The 24577-nt window shown below is 38.6% G+C and overlaps 1 protein-coding gene across 1 annotated transcript in view; it reads left to right on the plus strand.

Annotated features, from left to right (window-relative positions):
• LOC148367059 (protein kinase C-binding protein NELL1-like) overlaps positions 1-24577 on the plus strand; it is a 282893-nt gene that overhangs the window by 179436 nt on the left and 78880 nt on the right. Inside the window, exon 13 of the mRNA XM_088333852.1 lies at positions 8288-8413. Coding sequence (XP_088189978.1) covers positions 8288-8413 — 126 coding nt within the window. The remainder of the gene's footprint in view (positions 1-8287; positions 8414-24577) is intronic.

Consider the following 24577-nt stretch of genomic DNA (forward strand, 5'->3'; position numbering starts at 1 on the left):
GACCTCAAAGCGCCTGAGGCAAGTGTAAACAACAAAAATGACTGATTCTGATTAGCTGTTGTTCTTGAATGAAAGAAATGAAAAGGTAATACCTAAAAAGTAGTTATTTACTTCCTGTTATGGGACCAGTCTTACTTTCCCATTTAATCGAATGCAGCCTCATTGTGAAAAAATATTAAGATTAAAAACTCAGCTCTACAGTAAACCATGAATAAAAATTAAAAACAAAAAGAAAACCGATTTCGAAAATTCGTTCATCATGAGCTTGCCAAAAATTTAGAAACTGCAGTCTTAACGTGTGCCATACTTTAAAATGTAGAGGAAAAAAAACCCTTTTACGCTCATCAATATGATGAGCAAAAAAGTCCCAAACCAAAGCATTGAAGTCTCTATTTTTTGCTAGTGGGAGAAAAGGGGAAATAAGGAAAAATTTCACGAAAAAGACTAATTATGTTAAAAATAGTATTTTTTGTATTTTGCATATAATATTTTCTATTTTACTTTTTTCATTTTTTCAATCATGTTGCAACAAAAATCACAACATGTCCAAATAACTTTAAAAGAAAAAAAAAGGATGACATGTTGAAGCCAAAAGATACTTGTCCCCGAAATAACTTTGGACACTTCTTATCTCAATCATATACACAAATAAACATATATTTCATCTTTATTACAATCATTTGTTAGTCCATTCAGAAAATATCACATTTTCAAAATCAAATACTCTACAAATACTGTACAGTGCCAATATTAATATCACACAGAAACAACCCAAGGAAATTCCAAATGCTGTTTTAAAAATATTGATTTCATATATCAAGGCATAAATATTTGATTAAAAATCAGCTTGGATATTAAATGTTGAAAAAATTTGTGTCACTTAATTATACCGTTACATCAATTACATTTCACCATCATACTCATTCGCTGATTATATGTTTATATCAATAAGATTTCAACAGCACGAAATCATAACAAAGGCTCACACACAAGAACATAACGTCATGGCTCTCTTGAGTTTCCAGTTTTTTCTACAACTCTGAATTTTGTCTGATAGAGTGAATGGAACAGATAGTTCTTTGTCACAACAAAACATTCATGAGGTTTGGTTCTTTTATGACTTTATTCTGGGTTAACAGGAAAAGCGATCAAATCTGCTAGGTCAAAATTAAGCATACAGCAACAGGAATGAGCATTGTTGGTTACCTAGAAAGTTGTTTCAGTGAAATGAGCTTCATAGCATGGCCTCCTAACTTCTTGTGAGTGATTATGAGCGACTACAGTTGGTGACTTCTTTAAGGCCATATAAATAGGGCTCATTGGATGCAAACGCCCACAAACGCTACAATGGGAAAGTCATAGGAGCTCAGCATGGATCTGAAAAAGCAAATCATTGACTTCAACAACTCAGTCAAGTCACTTGGAGCCATTTCAAAGCAGCTGCAGGTCCCAAGAGCAAATGTGCAAACCATATAAGTCTGTGATTAGATTTTGGATGATTAATATGATAAGTCCCCTCAATTATAAAAGTAGCTAAATAAAATATTTAAAAAAGAGATAATCCAACATGATATGTGTTCAGTTGTTTATGAATGTGTCCAGGTCTTTAATCGTCTTGAACAGCTGTGTTGTATTTTGATCTGTGGGACTTCCATTTGTTTGAACCAAAAATATACAATATGTCCATCCAGGTGCTGTCTATCAGTTAGTTTTTTTTCTATATTTGACGTCCTTTTTGTTGATTTCAGCGTTCATCTTGATGAGATTTTTGTTGATGTAGACATTTTAAACTTTTATTTTGGTCCTTGCTTTAAAATAGCACGCTTCTCTAATCGGTTGGAAACCCGTCTTAAAACAGATGTTGGTGTCTCATCTCCCTTTGGGTGTTGATAGCAGAACTGAACAAGGTCTTCATGATTGGGTGTTGATAGCAGAACTGAACAAGGTCTTCATTTCCAGTTATCAAATTTGGAGTTGAGAAGTCACCTGTTGAGTCACTGTTTAAATGTATTGGTTTGGGTTGGTATTTTTTGTGTGCTGCAAAATGTTTACTCATGTAATGATTAAATGATTGAAACGAGCACAACGCTCAAAATCATCTGCCTTATATTGTGGAACTGTAATCTTCTCGTACATTTCTTCGCATTGCTATTGATTTTCTTTGATCTGTCTATGGCTATCAAATTCTTTCTCCATTTTCACCGCTCCAGAATCATGCTACTGAGGAATGCAGTTAAGATAATAGAAGCCGGCGCTCATCACAGTGTTGCTATTTCTAATGGAAGTGGCTAGCAATGCTTTTCAAATACCTTTTCAACAAACTCTTGCAAGATACATTCGGTAATACACAACCAAAACAAAATTCAGGGATGAATTTGGCCATGCTACAACGTTTCTATTGCAAAGGCTACTGAGTTTACAGAGAGATTACAGTGAGGTATAATAGCAGTTTGCGCTAAACACTCGGAACTGAAAACTGATGCTGTGTCAATTGGTAATAGCTTGTAATACTTACATTCTTCAGTTTCATTCCAAAGCCGCGTTTCTATTGACTATCGGGTCTCGAGATTTCATTAATTCATTATGAGTCTGTTAATTCAAATGAAAAAGGGATTACAGCTGGTGTTACAGACCAAATATCAAATCCGTGCTTGTGTTTGTTTTTCTGTGTCACACTCTGCCAGCTTCAATTATCACGCTGCATAATAGTTGAGTGAGATTAATTTCAGTGTAAAAAGAAATAAAGAGGGTGACAACGAGAGGTCAGAGAAGAAGGGGAATGCAAATTGCCGGGCAAATCCTCTGTGCGGCGGAATCACAAAGACTTCATATTCAGACAACATAAGAAAAATTATGTTTTTGTTTTTTTCAGCTGATTGACGCAACCGTGTTTATAAAAATAATAAAATAAATCGAGCTACTGAAGTGATTTACAGTAGCAAGATTTGGTTAAAGATTACAGCGAACCATACCCTATCTAACCTTTTACACAAAGCCAAAACACCAGTTAGAAACCCTAGCTGGAAACCTGCAAAATATGTTTAAAAACCTAATATCAAGATGAAACCCTAGGCCTGGAAAACCCAAAACCCATTTCATCTTTGGAAAAACTAAGACCAGTGGGTTCTCCAGGGCTAGTTTGAAATCTGAGTCAAAACTCCAAAAAGGTTTTAAAACCCTGGAACCCTATTTTGAAACCCTAGCTGAAAAAATTCAATCTCAAACCGTAATTCTATCGCAAGACTTTCATTTTAAACCCTAGCCGAAAACTAGTTTGACCAGGGCCGGCAACCCCAAATTTTGAAATAGGCTTAATGGAAATTAAAAAAAAAAAAAAAATTGTAAGGAGCTGCAAAAAATGTTGAAAAGAAAATGTGATTAATACATATACAGTAAGTTAGTCATTCAACATAGTTTTTACTCTAGGAAAAACCATCACGCAAAATACACACACACACACACACAGACACACACACACACATATATATATATATATATATATATATATATATCCATCCATCCATCCATTATCTGCATCGCTTATCCTCAGTAGGGTCGCGGGGGTACTGGAGCCCATCCCAGCTATCCTCGGGCAGTGGATAGCTAGTGACATGCATGGTTTTGGAATATGGGAGGAAACCCACGCAAGCACAGAGAGAACATGCAAACTCCACACAGGAAGGTTCGATCTCATGACCTCAGAACAGTGCCGCACACGTGCTAACCACTGCTCGGCCGTGTTCCCCCTATATATGTGTATATACATATATATATATATATATATATATATATATATATATATATATATATATATATATATATATATATATATATATATATAATGTCAAGCCATGTTTATTTGTATAGCCCTTAATCACAAAGAGTCTCAAAGGGCTGCACGGATCAAAGACTATTGCAAACTACAGACTATTATGACACAATCCCCTGACATTGTCAACATAAAATATAGGTTATTCATATGATATAGAATAGAAGTGTGTTTTAAGCTTAGATTTAAACATTTCCACTGAGGTTGCAGATCGAATCTCAGGGTGAAGAGCATTCCACAGCACTGGGGCCCGAATGGAGAACGCTCTCCAATCTGCGTATCTCTTCTTGGCTCTTGGGATCATTAGTAGACCAGTGTTTTCAGAACAAAGGCTCCGGACCGGAACATAGGGCGAAATTAAACCTGAAAGATATGAGAGAGCAAGTCCATGCATGATTTTGTATAATACCAACAGAACCTTAAAAATCACATCTTAAGCATACAAGGAGCCAATGCAGGTTAGCTAAAATCGGGGTAATGTGATCAAACTTTCTTGTCTCAGTCAAAAGCCTTGCTGCAGCATTTATAGTAGCTGAAGGCTCTTGATTTTGGACTTCAGGAGGCCGGAGAGTAGTGCATTATCATATTCGAGAGGGGAGGTAACAAACGCATGAATTATAAATCCCGCATCTGACTGAGACAGCATGGGGCGAATTTTAGCAATGTTGCGAAGATGGAAAAAAGCTGTTCTAGCCATATTCTTAACGTGTGTTTGAAAGGACAGATCGATGTCAAATATATGTGTGCGTTCCTACTCCATCTTTTTCCATTTTTAATTATTTCTGAAAAATACTAGGGATCAATTTGGGCAGCGCTAAAGGGCCATATGCTGCTCTAGAGCCGCATGTTGCTAACCACTGCCGCCGAGTTGAAAACCCTGAAAAGAGCTTTGAAACCCTAATATCATGCAAAAAAACTACAATTTTAAACTCTAGTTGATAAGAATTACTAAGAAGGTTCAATTTTACAGACAAATCTGTAAAATGCGCCTCAGTTCACTCCAGTTCAACTAATGATATATATATATATGTATATATATATATATATATATATATATATATATATATATATATATATATATATATATATATATATATGGGGCAGCACGGAGGGGCAGTGGTTAGCGCTTGTGCGGCACAGTTCATGTCATGGGAGCCTGTCGTGGGTTCAAATCCAGCTCCAGACTTCCTGTGCGGAGTTTGTATGTTCTCCCTGTGCTTGCGTGGGTTCCCTCCGGGCACTCCAGTTTCCTCCCACGTTCCAAAAACATGCATTTCAGGTGGATTGGCCGGTCCAAATTGTCCCTAGGTGTGAATGAGCGAATGAGTTGTCTGTCCCTGTGTGCCCTGCGATTGGCTGGCGACCAGTTCAGGGTGTCCCCTGCCCACTGCCCGGAGATGGCTGGGATGGGCTCCAGCCCCCCCGCGACCGTAATGAGGATAAGCGGTACGGCTAATGAGATGAGATGAGGTGATATATATAGAGAGAGAGAGAGAGAGAGAGAGAGAGAGAGAGAGAGAGAGAGAGAGAGAGAGAGAGAGAGAGAGAGAGAGAGAGAGAGAGAGAGAGAGAGAGAGAGAGAGAGAGAAAAAATCTATTCTTTATCATGCATTTTATGGCTGTTGTGACTTGTAGAAAATATGGTTTTAGCAAGTCTGTAAAAAGTAACTGTTTTCAAATTATTATTATTATTATATTTTGGGATATTATTTCTAACACTCCAGTTGTATTGAAATGCCACAATCACACACAAAAAAATCCTGCCCAGCACACAAGTCCTTTCATGACTTATTTTTAGCTGTTCTCCCATCCTGACCTACTTCACTGCATGTATAAAGCAGGAGCGAAACGAGAGAGGCAGTCGGGAAGAAATGGGCACACCCCGCTGATTAGCCCCAAAAAAGAAAAGAATCCTGACACTTCCGAGGACACAATACGAAGCAAAAGCTTGACAATCAAAAGACTGGAGAGTCTCGTATGAATTAACTTGGAAATGTTACCCCCCAAATAAAGGTAAACAGTGATTTTCATATTGCCAGCCTAGAGAGACATTGATTTTACTCTTAGTCTGAAGATGAGAATAAAATGTCGAAATGTCCGCCTTTTGAAGCCCAAAAAAACTCAAATGATTATTTTTTTTCCATTATCTTTTATATTTTCAAGATGCTTTGATTCACGTCGTGTTTGTCGGTAACATTAAGAATGTAGCAGTTTCTTATGAGTTGTAGCTCCAGGTAATCCACTTCATGGGTAATGGATCTGGCCTTGATAAGGTTAGATTGTTGTATGTCTAACCATAGCAGTAGGCCGGACATGCAGATTTTCGGACTTCTCAGTCCCTTCCCAAACCTGATAACAACCCACCGAGCACCCACTGGTGATTATCATTTATTTGCGCTTTTCTGACTTTCCGATTTGTCCAAATTAATTGATGAATTTCTCTTTGATGTAACGAGCTTTTAGAAGCTAGTTGGAGCAATTTTGGCTAAACCCACTGACTTGTGCGCCCTCTCCGCTCTATGGATGATAGCATCCACCAGCCTATCACAGTTGTGCACACAGTCACACCTGTTCAACACACAAAGCCCTCCCTAACCTGCCTCGGTGATGGCATTTGCTGTGTGCTGTCTTATAAAACAATTGATGATATGTTCATATGATTTTCAATAAAGACAGTACAATTTATTTGAAAATCCGCCAAAGAACCGCAATAACCGAATCACGAAATGGAGAGGGGTTTTTGTATGAAAAAAAAGACACTTTTTTGGAAATAATTCAGACTAATAACACGTAGACATAGAAACAGACTATAGTCATACCTAATTGGTATAATGGCGGCGCCCTCTGTTGGCTGCGGCTGCATCGGCTCGCTACAACGGGTCAGGTGTATCGACATTTCGTTCTGTGTACATTGTTACAAAGAATGACAATACAAAGGAAATTGTTATTATTATTATTAAACAAGTCTCAGAAAATAATGCTTTGTTAGAATTACAGCTAAAAAAAACCTATAGATCATGGCATCCAATGGAGACTTGACGGGATATTTTATCAAATTGTGCATTAAACATTTAGGACTTCCAAACTAATAAATAAAAGAGGACTTAAATAAATATCCATTCACGTATCCTTACTAGTGTCGTGGGGGTGCTGGAGCCCATCCCAGCAATCTTCGGGCTGTAGATAAGGGACAACCTGAACTGGTTCCCAGCCCGTTGCCATGCTTAAAGTGGATATAAAATAAAACTCGGATTCGTACAAAAAAATTGTCTAAGATTTTACAGCTCAAAAACATTGACTGCGGTATCTACTGTTGACTTGACAGGACTATTTAACTTAATCTTTTGAGCAAACTATTTCGCGAGATTCACACATGTTGATCCATCTCTTAATCAAGTTATGCAGGGTTAAAACCCATTTTAATTAAGTTAAAAATCTTATCTTTGGCAAAATCCCACCTTATTTTTTGAACACCCGTGTACCGATTAGTAAGAAAAGATGGTGTCATTTTCCCCAAATCAGTATTTTCAACTTGTTCAAAAGCCATTTTTACACAAGGTGCAAATGATATATGATAATATTCTATTACATTTCTGTCAGAACCAGAACGGAAACAGGACCCAGTTGCATTACGTTTCTCACAAGTTTTATTGATCGTGTTTGCTGGGCGCGAGGAGCAAGTCGCTTTCGTACTCGGATTGTGATCCGAACACGGAAGTGGATCTTCCGTAGCGAGCGATGGTGGTGTCCGGGACGGTAAAACGGGTCGGTAGCTGGGACTGGGAGAGCAAGGCGTGGTCAGGGTCAGAAATGGGTCTTAAGCCAGAACGGGAGAAAAGAGACAGAAAGAGGTCGTAAGCCGGGACGGTAGAGCATATGAGGACAAAAATGGGTCGAAGCCGGAGACAGACAGGAGCAGAACGGGACAGGTGGGAGTCAGGGTCAAAAAAGGCTTGCCTAGTATTCACTGAGGTTCGCAGACGGACTGACAACAGGGGATTTACAGGACTCGGTTCAAATAAGACAGGGATCCAATCAGAAACTGCGGCGGCTGGCGCCAAGTGAGCAGGCACAGGTGAATCTCATCAGTAATCATGACGATTTCTCCCTGAAAATGAGATTCAACGTCATTTCAGTGACTTTTGCGGAGTGACGTACGCTGGGGTGGCTATTCTGGGGGAAGGACATTTATCAACACATGCCTAGAGCGCCCTCTGGTTTATTGTGAAAATAGCATGTGAAATTTTACACTCATAATAAAAAAATAAAATACAATGATAAAATAATGTATCAATAATCTTACATATAAGTTGCACCGGTGTATAAGTCGCATCCCCGGCCAAACTATGAAAAAAACTCTGACTTATACTCTAAAAAATACAGTATGGTTTAAATATAAAACTGGTGAAGTAGAAAAATAGCTTTAAAAATTACTTTTTTGTCTTGTTTTATTCTCAGATATCGATGAGTGTGCAACTCAAATGCATTACTGTCAATCCAACACGATGTGTGTCAACCTGCCCGGAAGCCACCGCTGCGACTGTTTGCCTGGCTTCACCCGAGTGGACGAGTACTCCTGCACTGGTAAGTCTCTTTGTTCGAACATAGTTTTTTACAGCACGGACCACTCTTACTTTTCTATTCCGTGCTGGTTTATTAATGCTGAATTTTCTGGGCTTTATGTCGCATTATTTTAAAATTTGGTTGGCTATTCCTGATGCAATGAAAATAATTTTTCTGACTAGAAATGTACGCCACAAATCTATATGAAATCAGAGACAAATACAAAAAAATGTAATAATAACTGTTTAATGTTCGCAAGCTTCAACTGTGCAGATAACTAGTGTGATATTATTTCAACACTTAAATATCATCTAATTCCAGTGACGTGCCTTGGAATTTGGGCCTTCACTCTAGCCTGAATTTTTTTGTCCGCAAACAAACCGGCTCTAAGAGCCACCTCAAACGGGAAATTTTCTATTTTTGTTTGTGAGGACTCAGGTGGATTAGAGGTGATTTGGGTTGACCACGAACAACCGAATATATACATTATAAAAATTGTTTTTTTCTGGGAGTCTGTCCCCCCTCAGTCATACATATCCTATTTCCTTTGTCTCTTGGTTCCACAAAAACAACCCCGTGTAACACCTTCTAAAAACTGAGCTGTGTGATACTGAGGTAGCGTCGAAAATTGTAGGATATTGCACTGGCCTGGGTAACATTATATCACGCCTCTGCAACAGCGATTATGAATAATTTGTTATCTGAAATCAAAGCTGTCGGGAAAAAAGAAGGGAACTGATTGGAATTAATGCATCGGTGAAAGGCTACCTGAGCACATAAGGTTTTTAAGAGAGAAGTGATTGAAAAATAAAATCCCTCTATCTATAAATACTGTATTCGTCATCATAAATGTCAGGCCACAGATTTGTATAGCGCACGTCCCTATAGCTAGGTTACTGTGTCACTTCAGGGCGCTGTGTAAGTCGAGGTTGTTTACTCAATGTTCTTTCCTGCCGCTATATATATTTTTTCTTAGTGTATATTAATTAGCCGGGACTTGGCAAGCGTGCGAAGACAAGGGTCTGTGCACAATCAATCTATTCTACAGCTTGTAAACTGCCTTGAGTTGCTGAGCCGAAGCAGTTGGAACACCTGCTCATTAGGATAAATCCTCCTGAATATGCTAATAGCTTGTATATCATGTATACATATAACGTTTTATTGTCTTGACCTATAAATGAAGTACATGCAATTCCTTTTAATAAATGCATTAACAGATAAGTAATCTTCCATTATGAAAAAAAGCTGTAACAATAAAACAATTACTGGATTGCTTTGCTTGCTATTAACTTGCTAATACTATCTCTTTTTTTAGACTGAAGATCAAAATGATAAAAAAATGAATACTTTTTTTGAAATAATATCATGACTGTTCCCCAGTTAAATTACATTTTCTTGCGTCCATATCCTGGTACTACAACACTTCACAAAATAATTAAAGGCATTTCATGAAAAAATAGAGAAGAACAATGACATGGGATAGGCATGGGAAAGAAATGTAGACAGTTGGATCAGTGCATTTTATGCAAAATACAGGCTTTTTGTTAAAATGCAATATCCATTTTGTGAAAAATATATATAATGTGTATATATAATGTATATGTATAATGTATGTATGTAGATATGTGTAATGTGTATGTATATATATATATATATATATATATATATATATATATATATATACACACCTAGACAGACAACTCACTCGCTCATTCACACTTATGGACAATTTGAACCGGCCAATTAACCTGACATGCATGTTTTTGGAATGCGGGAGGAAACCGGAGTGCCTGGTGGAAACCCATGCAAGCACGGGGATAACATGCACACTCCACACAGGAAGGTTCGATCTCATGACCTTAGAACTGTGCCATGGACGTGCTAACCACTCAGCTGCCGTGCTGCCCTACATATATATATATATATATATATATATATATATATATATATAGGATTCTTCAGAATATTACCTCTGTCTCTCTGTCCCTCTGTGAAAGAATGATTTCCCTTGATGTCAGGAAAAATAAATAATAAAAGAATGGTTTGTTCCTCCGAGGTATAAAATGCCATTGGACATTATCTCTTGCTATTTCTCTATTTTATCATCGGCCTTGCTGAAGGGCCTGTCCTTTGTGCTGACAGTGCCCTGTAAACAATAGGAAGCTGCAGTAATTGTGGTTCCACTTGATTTCACCTCTATGGAAGCAGGCAAGCGGCTCAAGGGAGACAGGCCGTGGACTTAGAAATCAAGCCGCTGGCAGCAAGTGTGAGCCACTGCGTATTGTCGTGCTGGACTTTCAAAGAGTGTGACAGCATTCAAGTCATATTCAGTCGAATTCCAGTATTAGTTTTGTTGTTGTTGAAGCTAGGAGATGGTACAGTTACTCTATCTTAACTTAATGTTCATTTATGGTCAATGACACTTGCTTTGTTAGCTTACTTATAATTTTGATATTTCACCCTTGATATTTGGCCGCAAGACACTATTATGCCAAATATGCCACCACCTGACACTATGCGTCTCTTATGTTGGAGAATGCCTTTGGACTCGCCCGCCAATAATGTTTCTTTTCTTGTAAATTATACTATATAGTCAACACCGAATCAATAATTATCTTTTCAGCCCCTAAAGCACATAGAAACATCATTCCCAAAACATTATGTATTTCAGGGGTGGGGAACAAGTTTGACACAAAGAGCCGACATTTTTAACTGTGAGAGTCAAAGAGCCACACCACGCACTGACCTGCCATGACAGACAGACACACGTACAAACACACACAATTAAAATCATATTATTTCCAATAACACACTCCTCTTCTTTTAATTCAACAAGTTTTGTTCTTGTGTTGATTTCAAGGAAAGTGTCCACCCTCAATACACACAAAAACAAACATGAAACAAGGCAAAGAGCCACAGTATATAGAAAATATGATGAGGCCAAGAGCCGCACGCGGCTCCAGAGCCACGTGTTCGCCACCCAGGGTTGCGTATGGTTACTTTAACTGGATTACTATCAATTACTTTTGGATTACTCCAATACCAAATATGCTAATAAAAGACAAAAGAAACAAAATATGGATAAAATTACTAAATTTTGTGCAGGCTTGGGGAGTAACAGTAATGGCAAAAATGATGTTGGCAAGCTGTTTGGATTTATTTTCATTTTGTTTCTGTCGCATTTAATGTTAGTTTTGCCAGAGATCAAAGAGATCAAAGCCAGGAGAGAAAGCTTACCATGTGTTGTGAGTCATAATTTTATTCATATTTAGTTTATTTTGTCTTTTATTAGCATATTTGGTATTGGAGTAATCCAAAAGTAATTGAAAGTAATCCAGTGGAAGTAACCCTACCCAACCCTGTCGCCACCCCTAATGTAGTTTTACAGCTGTAGCCTTACAAAAACCGAAGCTGATTTTTACCAACCCATTATATAGACCCTTTGCACACACATGACCTAACCATGTGACCACACAATGACAGGCGGCAGTAAACAGTAGCAAACATGTGGGTGAGTGGGTAAACAATAGACAACCACAACAAAAAAGCTATACTTTTTACCTCCATCGGCTATAACTATGTAAACGAATATTGTGTAGCTGTCTGATGAGGTGGCTCACCTTGTCGGAAAGCACGAAGAGTGCTACTTAGAGAAAGTGAAGGATAGCATTAGCAAGGATATTTGCTGATCCATACAGTTATCCTCCTTACATATTTACACATATAAACAAATCATCCAGTCCACTTGACTTCAGTCCACATGTTCTGTGACACCAAAACTGTAGATGGAATTTCCCCATACACTTGTGCTGATCTAAAAGCTTATAAAGTCTGGATGCTTACCAGTTCTTATCTGCGTTGTGCCAAAAAATGCTCTCATGGTGTAAATAGACCCCCCTCGCACAAATGTTACTAAAATTACTTTTTATCTAATGTTTGGGGGAATGTAATATAACAATAAAGCATGGGGCTTTGACACCTTGTATAGAAATCACTTTTTAAGCATGTTGAAAATATTTACTTTGGCGAAATGAACATGTGTCTCATGTTTTATTGGTTCATATTTGGATGGTTAAGTTTGGCGTGATAAGCTTTATGTTTGAGCACGAAACACTTTTCAATACATGTGATATTTGAGAGATTACTGTTTTGAATCCCTGGTTAATCACAATAAATACAGCTCATTTAAATATTCATAACTGGTAAAAAATGGCAGTGGTAAGACATTAACGTTAAGTGTGTACGCTAACATGTTTCATTCAGGGTGTCATCAAATCTTAAATCGCCTGTAACCGAAAACTGATCAAATTGTTTATCATTTATGGTCAATTTGAATAGGCCAATGTGTTTATCCACAGCAGATGTCAGACACACTCCGTTACAGAAGCACTAGCTAACTAACTGTTGGGAGCTATATTGAGTATCTTTGACGTGATTTGTACCTACTTAACAAAAGGTAGCCCGGAAATACATCAAACATACCTTGTAAAAAAATGCTCGCTGCAAATCCTGGAGTACTTTGGCTGGTTGTCACTCCGTTTGATTGCAGATAGAAAAAAGATACGATAAAATATTAAATCAGACTTAGAACCTTGCCGGTTCGCACTGCCCACCGCACAGCAATGAATTACCGTCATAAAATGTTGTGTGTATCAACAAGTATATCAACAGATAATACACAGTTATCATCAACATGATATATAGGTGATAACATAATGGCGAGTTGTACCTAAATCTTGAAAGATGCAATAAGTTCTAGACAATGGCGTACATCAGGTCCAAGTGCAAGTACGATGGTTCAAATTGCATGCACCGTTCAACAATCATGCTCATCCTTCTCTCTAAAGTATAAGAAGGCAAGAGTATATATTATATAGCAATCCATTCCAGATCGATGTTTAACTACATAACCGTTTGAGTACTGAAACATTTTCTTCCATATGAAATATGTGTCTCTATCCGTCTACGCATTCCCAAAAAAACAGATTGTTAGTAAACATATACCCAAACAACCTTAATTTTTAAAAGGGTACATAATTAAGATAAACAAAGGAAACAAATTTACTGTACCATTGAGCTGCAGTTAGATGGCAGACACTGGTACCCTATTCTCGTTTTTCACAGTCATTTCCTTCTTCAATCGTTTTCACCGTTTTCTGCCCCTTATCACTCACATTTTGGGGACTCATTATCTTCTAAAGAAGGCAATAAAACCCACTAAATCACAATCACTTGTCAGCATGTTCTTTCAGACTGACAATCTGTCCCTGACAATATGATGTTACCAAACAGAGCTAAAAAAGCCAAAGTGGCTAAAAATAAAAATGGAAGCAATTTGTCAGACTACACCATCACGTGCTTATTCAGGAATCAAGTTGTAATTTTTAGTCCTCCAGACCTTTAGTAAGTAGTCAATCTTTGAAATCTTCCTTGTCTAAATTGTACGAATTAATTGAAAAAAACAAAAAACAATAAAAGCCTCCTGGTCCTGCTCTTTTGAAGTCCAAAAGAGTTTCCTGCTCGAATTTCCGTCAAAAATCAGCTAAACTAAAAAATAAAGGAAATTTTAACAAACCATCACATGTTTATTCAGGAATCGAGTGGTAATTCTTGGTCGCCTGGGTCGGTTTAATGTTGTCAATCTTTGGCAGTTTTGTTGTCTAAAACGTCTAACAACTTTACAAAAAAAATAATATTTGATTCCTAGTCTTTTTGTTATAAAGGTTTTCAAGGGCTTTGTTGTTTTATGATCATTTTAATGTCAGCAAATCTCCATCAAAAAATAAGCCAAAGATAAAAATGGTGGAAATTTAAAAAATTCTGCTGTATGACACCATCACGTGTTAATTCAAGAATCGATGGGTACGTCTTAGTCCTCGAGGTAATTTGAAAGTTGTCAATAATTTACTTCCTCGTTGCATGAAAAGGTAGGTCTTTACAAAAAAATAAAATAATAATTGCCGCCCGGTCGTGGTTTGAAAAGTTCGAAGGGCCTTTGCTCTGAAAATGCTGGTTTACTAGTGATCCCAAGAGCCAAGAAGAAATCCGGAAGTTCGAGAGTGTTCTCCATTTGGGCCCGGTGCTGTGGAATGCTCTGCCCTCTGAGATTCGATCTGCAATCTCAGTGGAACTGTTTCAATCTAGGCTTAAAACACACTAAAATTATATAGCTTATGAATGACCTATATTTCATGTTGACAATATCTGTGTATTGTTTGTTATTGCAATATTTGTTGAAGCCTGGTCATCCTGGAAGGGAGTTTATGTCATGTGCGCTCCCTGCTCAAGGTTTCCTTTTTTTCCTCATGTTGAGGTTTTTGAGTTTTCCCGTGCCCTCATGTAGGTTTTAGATCAGGGGATGTGTAATAATAGTCTGTAATAATAGTCTGTAGTTTGCAATAATCTGTGGTCTGTGCAGCGCTTTGAGACTCCTTGTGATAAAAGGAAAAACAAATAAACTTGACTTGACTTCTTTGTTTCATAATGTTATTGTCATTATCGATAGTCCTTCTAAAAAATAAACAGAGGATATAGGTCAGACTACCGCACGCGTTTAGCTTGATTAATTTTATTGGCGAAGAGACACGAAAAAATGGGAGGAAAAACAGGCGACGAAAGCACTCTCATCCGAAACGAGTTCCGAGTTAGACTATAACACTCGAGTTATTCGATTCACTCAATCCATAGCAGTCCATTTACTCTCAACGATAAGTTATTTGTACAAATTCAGCAAAATAGCTCTTCCAAGTAACGATTACGGTAATATTGAATTATGTGTGCAGTATACAGTACAAGCCAATTTGGCAGAAGTACGGCTAATGAATGGTGTTTACGCTTACTTTTATGATTCAGTGCAGGCGGGTGATTTCCCTTGTGGAAGGTCATTATGATCCCTGACTTCATGTGTTGGTGGATAATAGCAATGTGCCATCTGCGATGGCAGGAAAATGCCCAGCTCCCATCGTGCACTGCATCCTATGCTCGCTTTTATAACTGTGTTCTGCATTATGCAAATGTAGACGCTCAAATTTACAGATTCAACTGAGAAAACATGCTGTTTTTTGTCACATTTTCATTGAGTTTTACACATAAATGGATGTACGACAATGAACTACTGGAAAAGATAGGATGCTGTTGACGATACACATAAATGTTGTATTTGTTAAGGCAAAGTAATGGTAATAAAGTAACCTTGACCCTACTACAACAAACATATTTAGCATGTACTTTATGAGATTTTCTGGATGTACAAGACAACAGTAAAGTTTTCCATCAACTTTCACATCCTATTTCTTGGGTTTGAGGAATTTTGAGTACATTAAATAAAGGAGGATTTCATACATATTATTCACTAAAATTAACAAAGAATGGTTTGCGCTTATATGGCTTTCCAGAATCATAGACTCACACTACATATGAATGGATACAAATGTTGCATTTACTATAAACGGTCTTTAACATGTTCCAAACGTATAATGGATATGTCCCGGAGAAATTTACCAATACAACAGGCTAAACATATAGGAATACTCTTAGGCAATAATTTGATGTTTAAAAAAACACATGGAACTGGGGCCAGGAATCACCTTTTAAACATTTTCTACGGAAGGTGTGCCTAATCTTAAAAAAGGTTTGGAAACACAGCTGCAGCTAATTTGTGCCCAGAATATTCTGTGATAATAAAACTTAGAATAAACTGTGCATGTCGCTCCAGCATTCGTTTTACCCTCCTCACAACCCGGATATAAACAAACACGCCACGGAAGAAAAGAGCCTTCTTTCTTTAAAGGCCACAGTTCCTGCAGACATTTTGGTTTAAAGACATTTTCTCCAAATCCTATTCCAATTATATGTATAATGAACATGAATCTTAGGTGTGACGAGCTCCGTAACCTTGGCAACCCTCCCTGTATATACTGTATACGCTTGATTTTCAAAGATGCAGGTCACGTCAGAAAGCTGGTGAGGGAGAACCTATTTTAATAAGCCCATCAAACACGGTTTGGGTAGGAGTCAAGTAAGTTTTTATCAATTTATAATTGTCTCTATCGAGGTGAGTGTTTATATTTAGCCTCCTCATAAAGCTTTGATGCGAGGATTCCATTCCACTTACAGGAAGGCGGTGTAAGTGTCCAGTCATTTTTGTCTTCGTGTGACACCCCTGTGCAGAAAGCTTCATGTTGTGCTCTCGAGAGTTGAATTGATTCAATTTCTTGTGGGTGGATGAGGCAGAGACATCAGGAAGAAAACGTGCTGTGCATGTTTTCTGACACAACGCATTAATGTGAAATGCTTTCATTAATGAATGTTTGAGTGTTTGTGTTCCTCACTCTCTTTGGACATACCGAATTGTCTTGGATCTGATTAAACCTGCCAAGATAACGTGTAGTTGCCCCCAGGGTTCACATTTTCACGAAATGTAGTTTATTATTTTTGATGTGAATGGTGGTATTTCGGCCCAAAATCGACTTTTTGCTCTAAATGTGACAACATACCTCTACATGCAAAGCTGTGGCATCAAAAAGTGGTATATGTATGTTAAGTCAAGTCATTTTCTTTTGTATAGCCCTTAATCACTCAGAGTCTCAAAGATCTGCACAGACCACAGATTATTGCAAACTACAGACTAGTATTACACCATCCCCTGATCTAAAACCTACATGAGGGCAAGGAAAAACTCAAAACATCTACTTGGGGAAAATGAAGAAACCTTGGGAACGGACCGCACATGAGGTAATCCGCCTTCCAGGATGACCAGGCTAATTTTATCAAGCATTCTTTTTTTACACACAAAACACAGTACGTCTCTGGAATATTAAAATATGTGACGTTTAAGTGGCAAACTTTTACAAAAACGGATACTTAATGTGATCAACCTTGCGGTTTATTCACACACAAAGACTAAAACCTGTTTTAAAATCAAGCAGCTGTAGAATCAAATACTAGTCTTGAGTCAAAATTTTGTTTTTTAAATTTAAATTAGCGTTATTTAAAAAAAAAAAAAAAAAAAAAATATATATATATATATATATATATATATATATATATATATATATATATTTTTTTTTTTAAAGTATAGTATTTTTATTTGTTAAACAAATACATATACCTGTAAATTGTTTTTTTTTTTGAGTAATAAGTAAATAAATACATAAATAAACAAATGAAGATTTCTTCTTTGCGTATTTCACTGACATTTTTGGAACGCAACCCCTGCTGAAAGACAAGGGATTACTGTATATGATGGTAGTCATTGTGCCCAAATTGGGTGATTTAACACTTACATAGTGTAAAACCTTTTAACCCATTTTCCACAGATTTGATCTTTTTTATACCATTTATAACTTGTTTATTACTAAGCAGTTCATTTTGAGCGGTTTCATTCTGACGTAAGGCATCAAAAACAAAATTAGGTGCACTTGAAAATACACTAGTTTTGGCTTAAAGGGAAAGTGTGTATTATTTCGTGCTTTGTAGTAGTTCGAAAAAAATCCTTTTTTTTAAATGATTTAAATTTTAAGCAAGAAACATGAATTATCATATACATATGCATTTATGGGGCGGCAGTAGCTCAGGAGGCAGAGCGCTCGTCTTGGGATCAAGGGATCCCAGTTCGAATCCCGGCTCGTCCGTGTTACATGTCGAAGTGTCCTTGGGTAAGACACTGAACCCCAATACCCCCAATAAGCAGGTTAGCGCCTTACATGGCTGCAAGGCCGCTATTGGGAAATGTGGAGCACATTGTAAAGCGCTTTGGGAAGTCATTGACTTGAAAAGTGCTATATAAATGCAGATCATTTCATTTCATTTAAAAATTTGTAGGTGCTAAGCATCAATTCAACACAACACGAGCCTTCCCCAACGGGAGCTAAAATAATCCCCCACCATCTTGTTTCTACAGGTACACGTAGTCTCCTTAGTATGCATTCTCCCTTGCTTTTTTAACTTGTTTTCGGTTGCACTACACCAAGGGTCTTCGACCTTTTAGAGACTGAGAGCTATTTTTTTTTACAAATTAGCGCTAAAGGAGCCCAGTTTGACGTACATTTCTAAAATAATAAATGATCATGTTATTACACTTTTGTTACTATGTTATCACCAGGTTAATAATTGGAAGTAGGATTAAATAGACTCAACCACACAAAAAATCATTAGAAAATCACAATGACCAAGCACTGAAGAGCTTTTTTTAGAACAGGTCCGCGGGCAACTCTGCTGTTCTTTGGGGGCATCCTGGAATCACTTTTAGCTGTATACCATAGTTCGAGATCTAGTGGTCAAATAATATACACCGTCCCTTTAAAGATGGCACATTTCCATGCAATAGAGCTGCCACAAATTGTTAGATTTTACTTCCCTGTCAGCCACAAATTGTAGCTCCAGCCTCACAATAGTTATTGCAGGGAAATGTCATACCTGTTTACTGATAATTTCATGGAAATTCATGCTCCCCCGGCTAAATACTGTGACAAACAATCAATATTGTTTCCCGCAATACTGGGGACACAGCTCAGCTGAGTTCTCATCACGTCAAGGTGAGAATCAAGGCTGAGCTACAAAATAAGCAGGAGGGCTTACAATTTTAACTATTATAACAAATGGAACTCTTAAACAAAGGGTTGCCATATTTGGTTCTATCTCTGATATGCAAACTGCTCTTTGTTTGTGAAACTTGCTCAGATTTTGATGTTTCATTTCACATCATTAGCCGAGAGTCCTGAGGGGGTCAACGTGACTTGTCCGAGCCCGATGTTGCCTCAGTGTATAATCAGCACTAATTAGGACCATCGAAATGGACTCGCATAACATGCTGGGACCCAACAGCAGTTGTTGTGATTTTGTGTTTGATAATAACATCATTCTGTCCTCAGGGCTGTTTGTTGCTGAGCACTGTTGAACTGTAGAACTCTATTTCCAAATACAATAGATCCAGTGGCAGGCCGTGCATTTCAAACTTAGGCCTTTAGTAGTGCTGTGCCTGAAGCAAGCCAACCCTCTATAACTATTTTATGGCTATCCATTATCTGCACCGTTTTTCCTCAGTAGGGTCACAGGGGTGCTGTAGCCCATCCCAGCCATCTTCTGGAAGTGGGCAGGGGACAACCTGAACTAGTTGCCAGCCAGTCGCAGGGCACATAGGGACAGACAACTCACTCGCTCATTCATACCTAGGGACAATTTGAACCGGACGATTAACCCAACATGCATGTTTTTGGAATGTAAGAGGAAACCGGAGTGCCCAGAGAAAACCCACACAAGCACGGGGAGAACATGCAAACTCTGCACAGGAAGGCTGGTAGCTGGATTTGATCTCATGACCTTAGAACTGTGCCCCGGGCGCGCTTACCACTCAGCCGCTGTGCCACCCACTATAAAACATTTAAATAATTAATAATAACCTTATAAGATTACGTTATTATTTAGGGATATAGGCACATTTTCCTCAAAAAAAGGAATTTTTTGTGGGCAAAATCAATCCTCCTTTCTTTTCTCAAGAAGATTTAAATTACTCTTTCGTACCGATTATTCATGTGTTTTTGTTCCATCAAGAAGTTATTTTCTATTACCATCGACGCTATAACACTGACCTGTTGTATTTCTGGTATATGTTTCAATCAATTTTGGGCTGAAAAAGTCTGTTTGACAGAAGCAATGGATTGGGAAGGTATTTTTTCTTCACTTTTTTGTTTTGAAACTTCCTTTACTGCCCCCATCGCAAATCATAGTTTGTGAAACCGCTGACGTTCCCTTGAGAACGCCTTCGTCCACCGACTCAAAATCGGATTGGCTAAACCAACAGCTTCATCGACACTGATGTTATGCCTCAGGGCCTGCCGAATTAATTGTAAAGCTCTCCGGATAGATTAATGACCCTGGCAACATGTAATGGCTAAAATGTCTTTAGTTAAATGCTTGAATATGAAAGCACACATCTGAAAGCAGCACAACCAACACATCTGGAAGCAGCACAACCAGGAGAGAATACATGTAAAGGTAGATGACAAACAATTTATGATGTAATCAATTTTATTTGTTTTAAGTAGCCCTGGACAAAAAAACAAGTGTCTGTTGTTTAGACCTTTCAAGCATCCTTCAGCAATCAAAATACTATCAACGGCATTCTTTACCTTTCAGTTTTATTTCACTTTCGAAAGTAATGCACAGTATTTTAAACATACTGTACAATTATCTCAATTAAAACATTTTACTAATCATATTGGTACTTTTTTGCTTTTCAAGTCAAGTCATGTTTATTTCTATAGCCCTTAATCCCAAAGAGTCTTAAAAGGCTGGACAGACCACAGATTATTGCAAACTACAGACTATTATTACACCATCTCCTGATCTAAAACCTACTCGAGGGCAAGGAAAAACTCAACAACCTCAACATGAGGAAAATGAAGAAACCTTGAGAAGGTACCGCACATGAAGTAATACCCCTTCCAGGATGACCAGGCTGCAATGGATGTTGCAATAACAATGAATACACATCATGTCAACATTAAATATAGGTCAGTCATAAACTATAAAATAGAAGTGTGTTTTGAGCCAAGATCTAAACGGTTCTACTGAGCTTGCAAATTGAATCTCAAGGCAGAGCATTCCACAGCACCGAGACCCTAAATGGAGAACGCTCTTGAACCTGCTGACCTCACAAGCATTCTTCAGCAACCGACAGACTTTCAACTGTATTATTTGCCATTTAGCTTCATTTCACTTGGTCTATTGTATAAGCTGTTATTTTCGTTGCTATTGTTTGTCATCACGCAAAGACGAGTCAAGAGGGATAGTGGAGGCGACAGATGCAGAAGCTTTCTGTTTAGAAGCTTTTAAGTCAGTCTCGGTGTGCATGTGAACGGTGTGAGTTATGACCGACAGTACCTCTTGTGTGAATTTTACAACGCCTGTCATTTTGTTCTTTAATTGGCGATGAGACATAATCAGCAACTGAGTGTATCATTGATCACACCGAGGGGCATTAGATTGGTGTCAAAAGTTTGGGACTTGCCGCCGTTCGTCTCGAACACTAAAAGGAATGGACGGTTTACCACTCAAGGGAGTTGGCGAGTAGTAAAACTGAGTCTTTGATTGACATGCCTGCATCAAGCTGCATTAAAAGAGGTTGCCAAAATGCCGGTATTTAGAACCCGCCAGAATTAATTGGTGCGAATATGAGCAGATCACATGGGGGTGCTTCAGAGACATTTTGCAAAGTTAAATTTGAAATAATCACTGTGCAGTGAATTTAAGCAATGTGATCGACAGCCAAGGAGAGGGAGATCGCAGCCAAGTGGGCGCTACAGACAACTACTAACCCTGTTTCACCGACATCAGTGGCGGAGATGGAGTAGCGCAGACCTGCATGGGCGGAGGCGCTCGTGTGTGCAATAAAAGAACCATACGGCACAACAGGAGCAGGGTAATGACCCTGCTGTCTGCTGGGGATGTGGATAACCAGGTCACCAGCTTCGCCGCTGCCATAAGATGGTGAAACAGCAGGACAAGACAAAAAAGGGTCTTTCTAGACAGGACTACGCGGACCCTTCCAATTTACTGGAAAATGCAACCTGCATGCGGAAAAGTTGTGTTCAGTGACCCACACGTCCAGAAGAAAACATTGTGATGTTGGGCTGGATGGACAAAGGAGACCTTGCCTTGTTTGCTTGCAAATTGGGGAGGTTCCTGCACAGCCCTGGTGGACACTAGGTCTTCAGCCACGATGTTAAGGCCTGACGTCGTTCGAGTGGCAATCGTCTTAAACCGACTCTCGCAGAACTGAGGACCGTGAACGGCAAAACCACTTGCATTCATCTTGGGTGGCTGATGTGTGTGACTCTTGTTTATTAGATCGAGACTTTTTGAAAGCTGCAAATAATGTGGTGGACTTGGGAACTGGGGTGCTCACCCTTCCAAGTGGTCAGCATGTAAAGCTGATACCGGCCTCTCAGCGGCATGTTGAGGGGGCAACTGTCAACACAGCAATTCCAGGAGTAACAAGTCCGGAGGGGAAAGCAGCAGTTATGAATCTACAACGATCAAAGGAAGGTCAGGTAGAGTTTGGTTATCCTACACGGACTCACCATCAGTAGGAGGTGCCACACACCAGCGCATATCGATCGACAATAGATAGAATAGAGTTAGTTCGCTCCGTGATGGCCAAGCCCAGGGCTGACCCCAGAGACTGAGGTGAATACATAGGTGGATCGAAGATTTTTTTTGCTAACCCCCTGGGGCGAGGCTCTTCATAAAGACAAAATCAGTGTAATGTCTGTTACTTTTGTTGCTGTTGTTTGTGTTCACGCATGGTCTCTTTAAGAAAAATTGAGTTGCGAGGGAAGGTGGGGGGAGGGGCACATATCTGGAAGCTTTGTGCTTTGTAGTCAGTCTGGGTGTCCACGCGAACGGTGTGAGTTATGACCAGCATTAGCTTTTGTGCGAATGTTATACTACCTGTTATTTTGTTATTAAATTGGCGACGAGACTTAATCAGCGACAGACTGCATCATTGATTACACCGAGGGGCATTACACTATTATCGCTTTTTTTTACATGAAGTACCATTAAATAAAGTAAATCATTTAGTTTAACGTTACTTGTACTTTATTATCCCTTAAGCGTATTTATCAATCAGCAGACATTCAACAGCATTCTTAACGTTTAAACTTAATTTCTCTTACTCTAGTGCTGGGAACCAGATAGCCCCCAAAACAGCTGAATAGCCTGTGCAAATGTTTCTTAAAATAACTAACCGGTGCAGGGTCATTGTGATTTTCTAGTAAAATGAATTATTCAGTGGTTAACTGAGTTTATTTAACCCTTCTTCCAAAAATTAACCTGGTAATAATGTATTAACGACATAGTAATAACGTGATAAGTCATTATTTTCTAAATGCATATTAAACTAGTAGCCTTTTGACCTATGTAGTAACAAAAGCTAGTAGATCTCTGCTTCAAAAAGGTTGGAGACCCAGGGTCTAGTCAGTGTTACTGAATTTTAAAATACAGTGCCATGATATAAACAAAAAAATTCCATCACACGTGTTAATACTTTCCCCTTTGCCGCAGGGCTTTTTGCATGCCGCTCATTAATTAAGGGACATGTATTAGTCACGACTCGCACCAAAACTGCATATTAATGAGGCTTATGTGCCCGAAGAGAAGAGACGGCTTTCTCTAGAGGAAACATGCTTCTTCCGATGTAAAAACTTTCTATCGGACCCTCACATTTAATGCAACTCACAAACACAGGTGTCAAGTAATTGTATTACATAAAATATGCTTCAAATTAAAAACAGAAATCCTCCTCGCTTATGAAATTAGCCTCAGTATTAATAACTTCAAACGCAGAACATGGTACTTAAAAGAAATATTTGCAATCACGATCGGTTGATTATAATCTCCGTGCTGTTTTGATTATGTTATTAAGGAAATGAATAATGACGGTAGATGTTTTGGGTACTCTGCACATTACTTAAGCGATGCGGTGGCCCCGGGTCGTTTTCACAACAGCATCATCGGGATGGCTCATTAGCATGACGTGTACATGGATTGCAGCGGAAACTAAATCGCTGTAGCAGAGTCCAAGTTGACTGAAGTAATTTAGTCTAGATGTTGAAATAAACCTCCCTTGTGTGTCTCAATGGGGGACGCTAATTTGTATCGAGATTGCAAACAACGAAATATCTATTAGCTCGTTAGCAAAAGTGTAACAATTTGAAGCAAAGCAGGGAGAAAGGTTGGCTAATCTTATTTTTAAATGTTGACTTGATCTTAGTTGCATGTGACTTAACAACAGAGTTTTGTAATATTTTCACGGCTCACGGATCCATTGGAACGCCTGGGTATTCGGGGCAACAACGAAGACGCAACTCTGGACAGGTTTCATCACTGTTGTCGGCCTGTTTTCGGTTCATGGCAAAGTTGGCACCAGTCCATTCCTATCGGCCAAGTTCTTTTTCGGTCTTTCTCTCCTCCGGCCCCTTCAACTGGTCCCTAAAGAACTATATTGGCCAGTCCTGATGATCTTGTTACGTAACCATACCACTATAGTTTTTGCCTGCGCACAGTTGAAGACAGTTTGTTCTAGGGCACTCCCTGATGGTGTTGTGAATTATTTTGTTTGTCACATGGGCTATGGACCTGTAGCTGATGTCTACAGGTTTCTTATTGCATCACATCTCCATG

Source organism: Urocampus carinirostris, chromosome 4, assembly GCF_059441175.1.
Source record: "Urocampus carinirostris isolate Australia breed hairy pipefish chromosome 4, RoL_Ucar_1.0, whole genome shotgun sequence".
NCBI classification, from domain to species: domain Eukaryota; kingdom Metazoa; phylum Chordata; class Actinopteri; order Syngnathiformes; family Syngnathidae; genus Urocampus; species Urocampus carinirostris.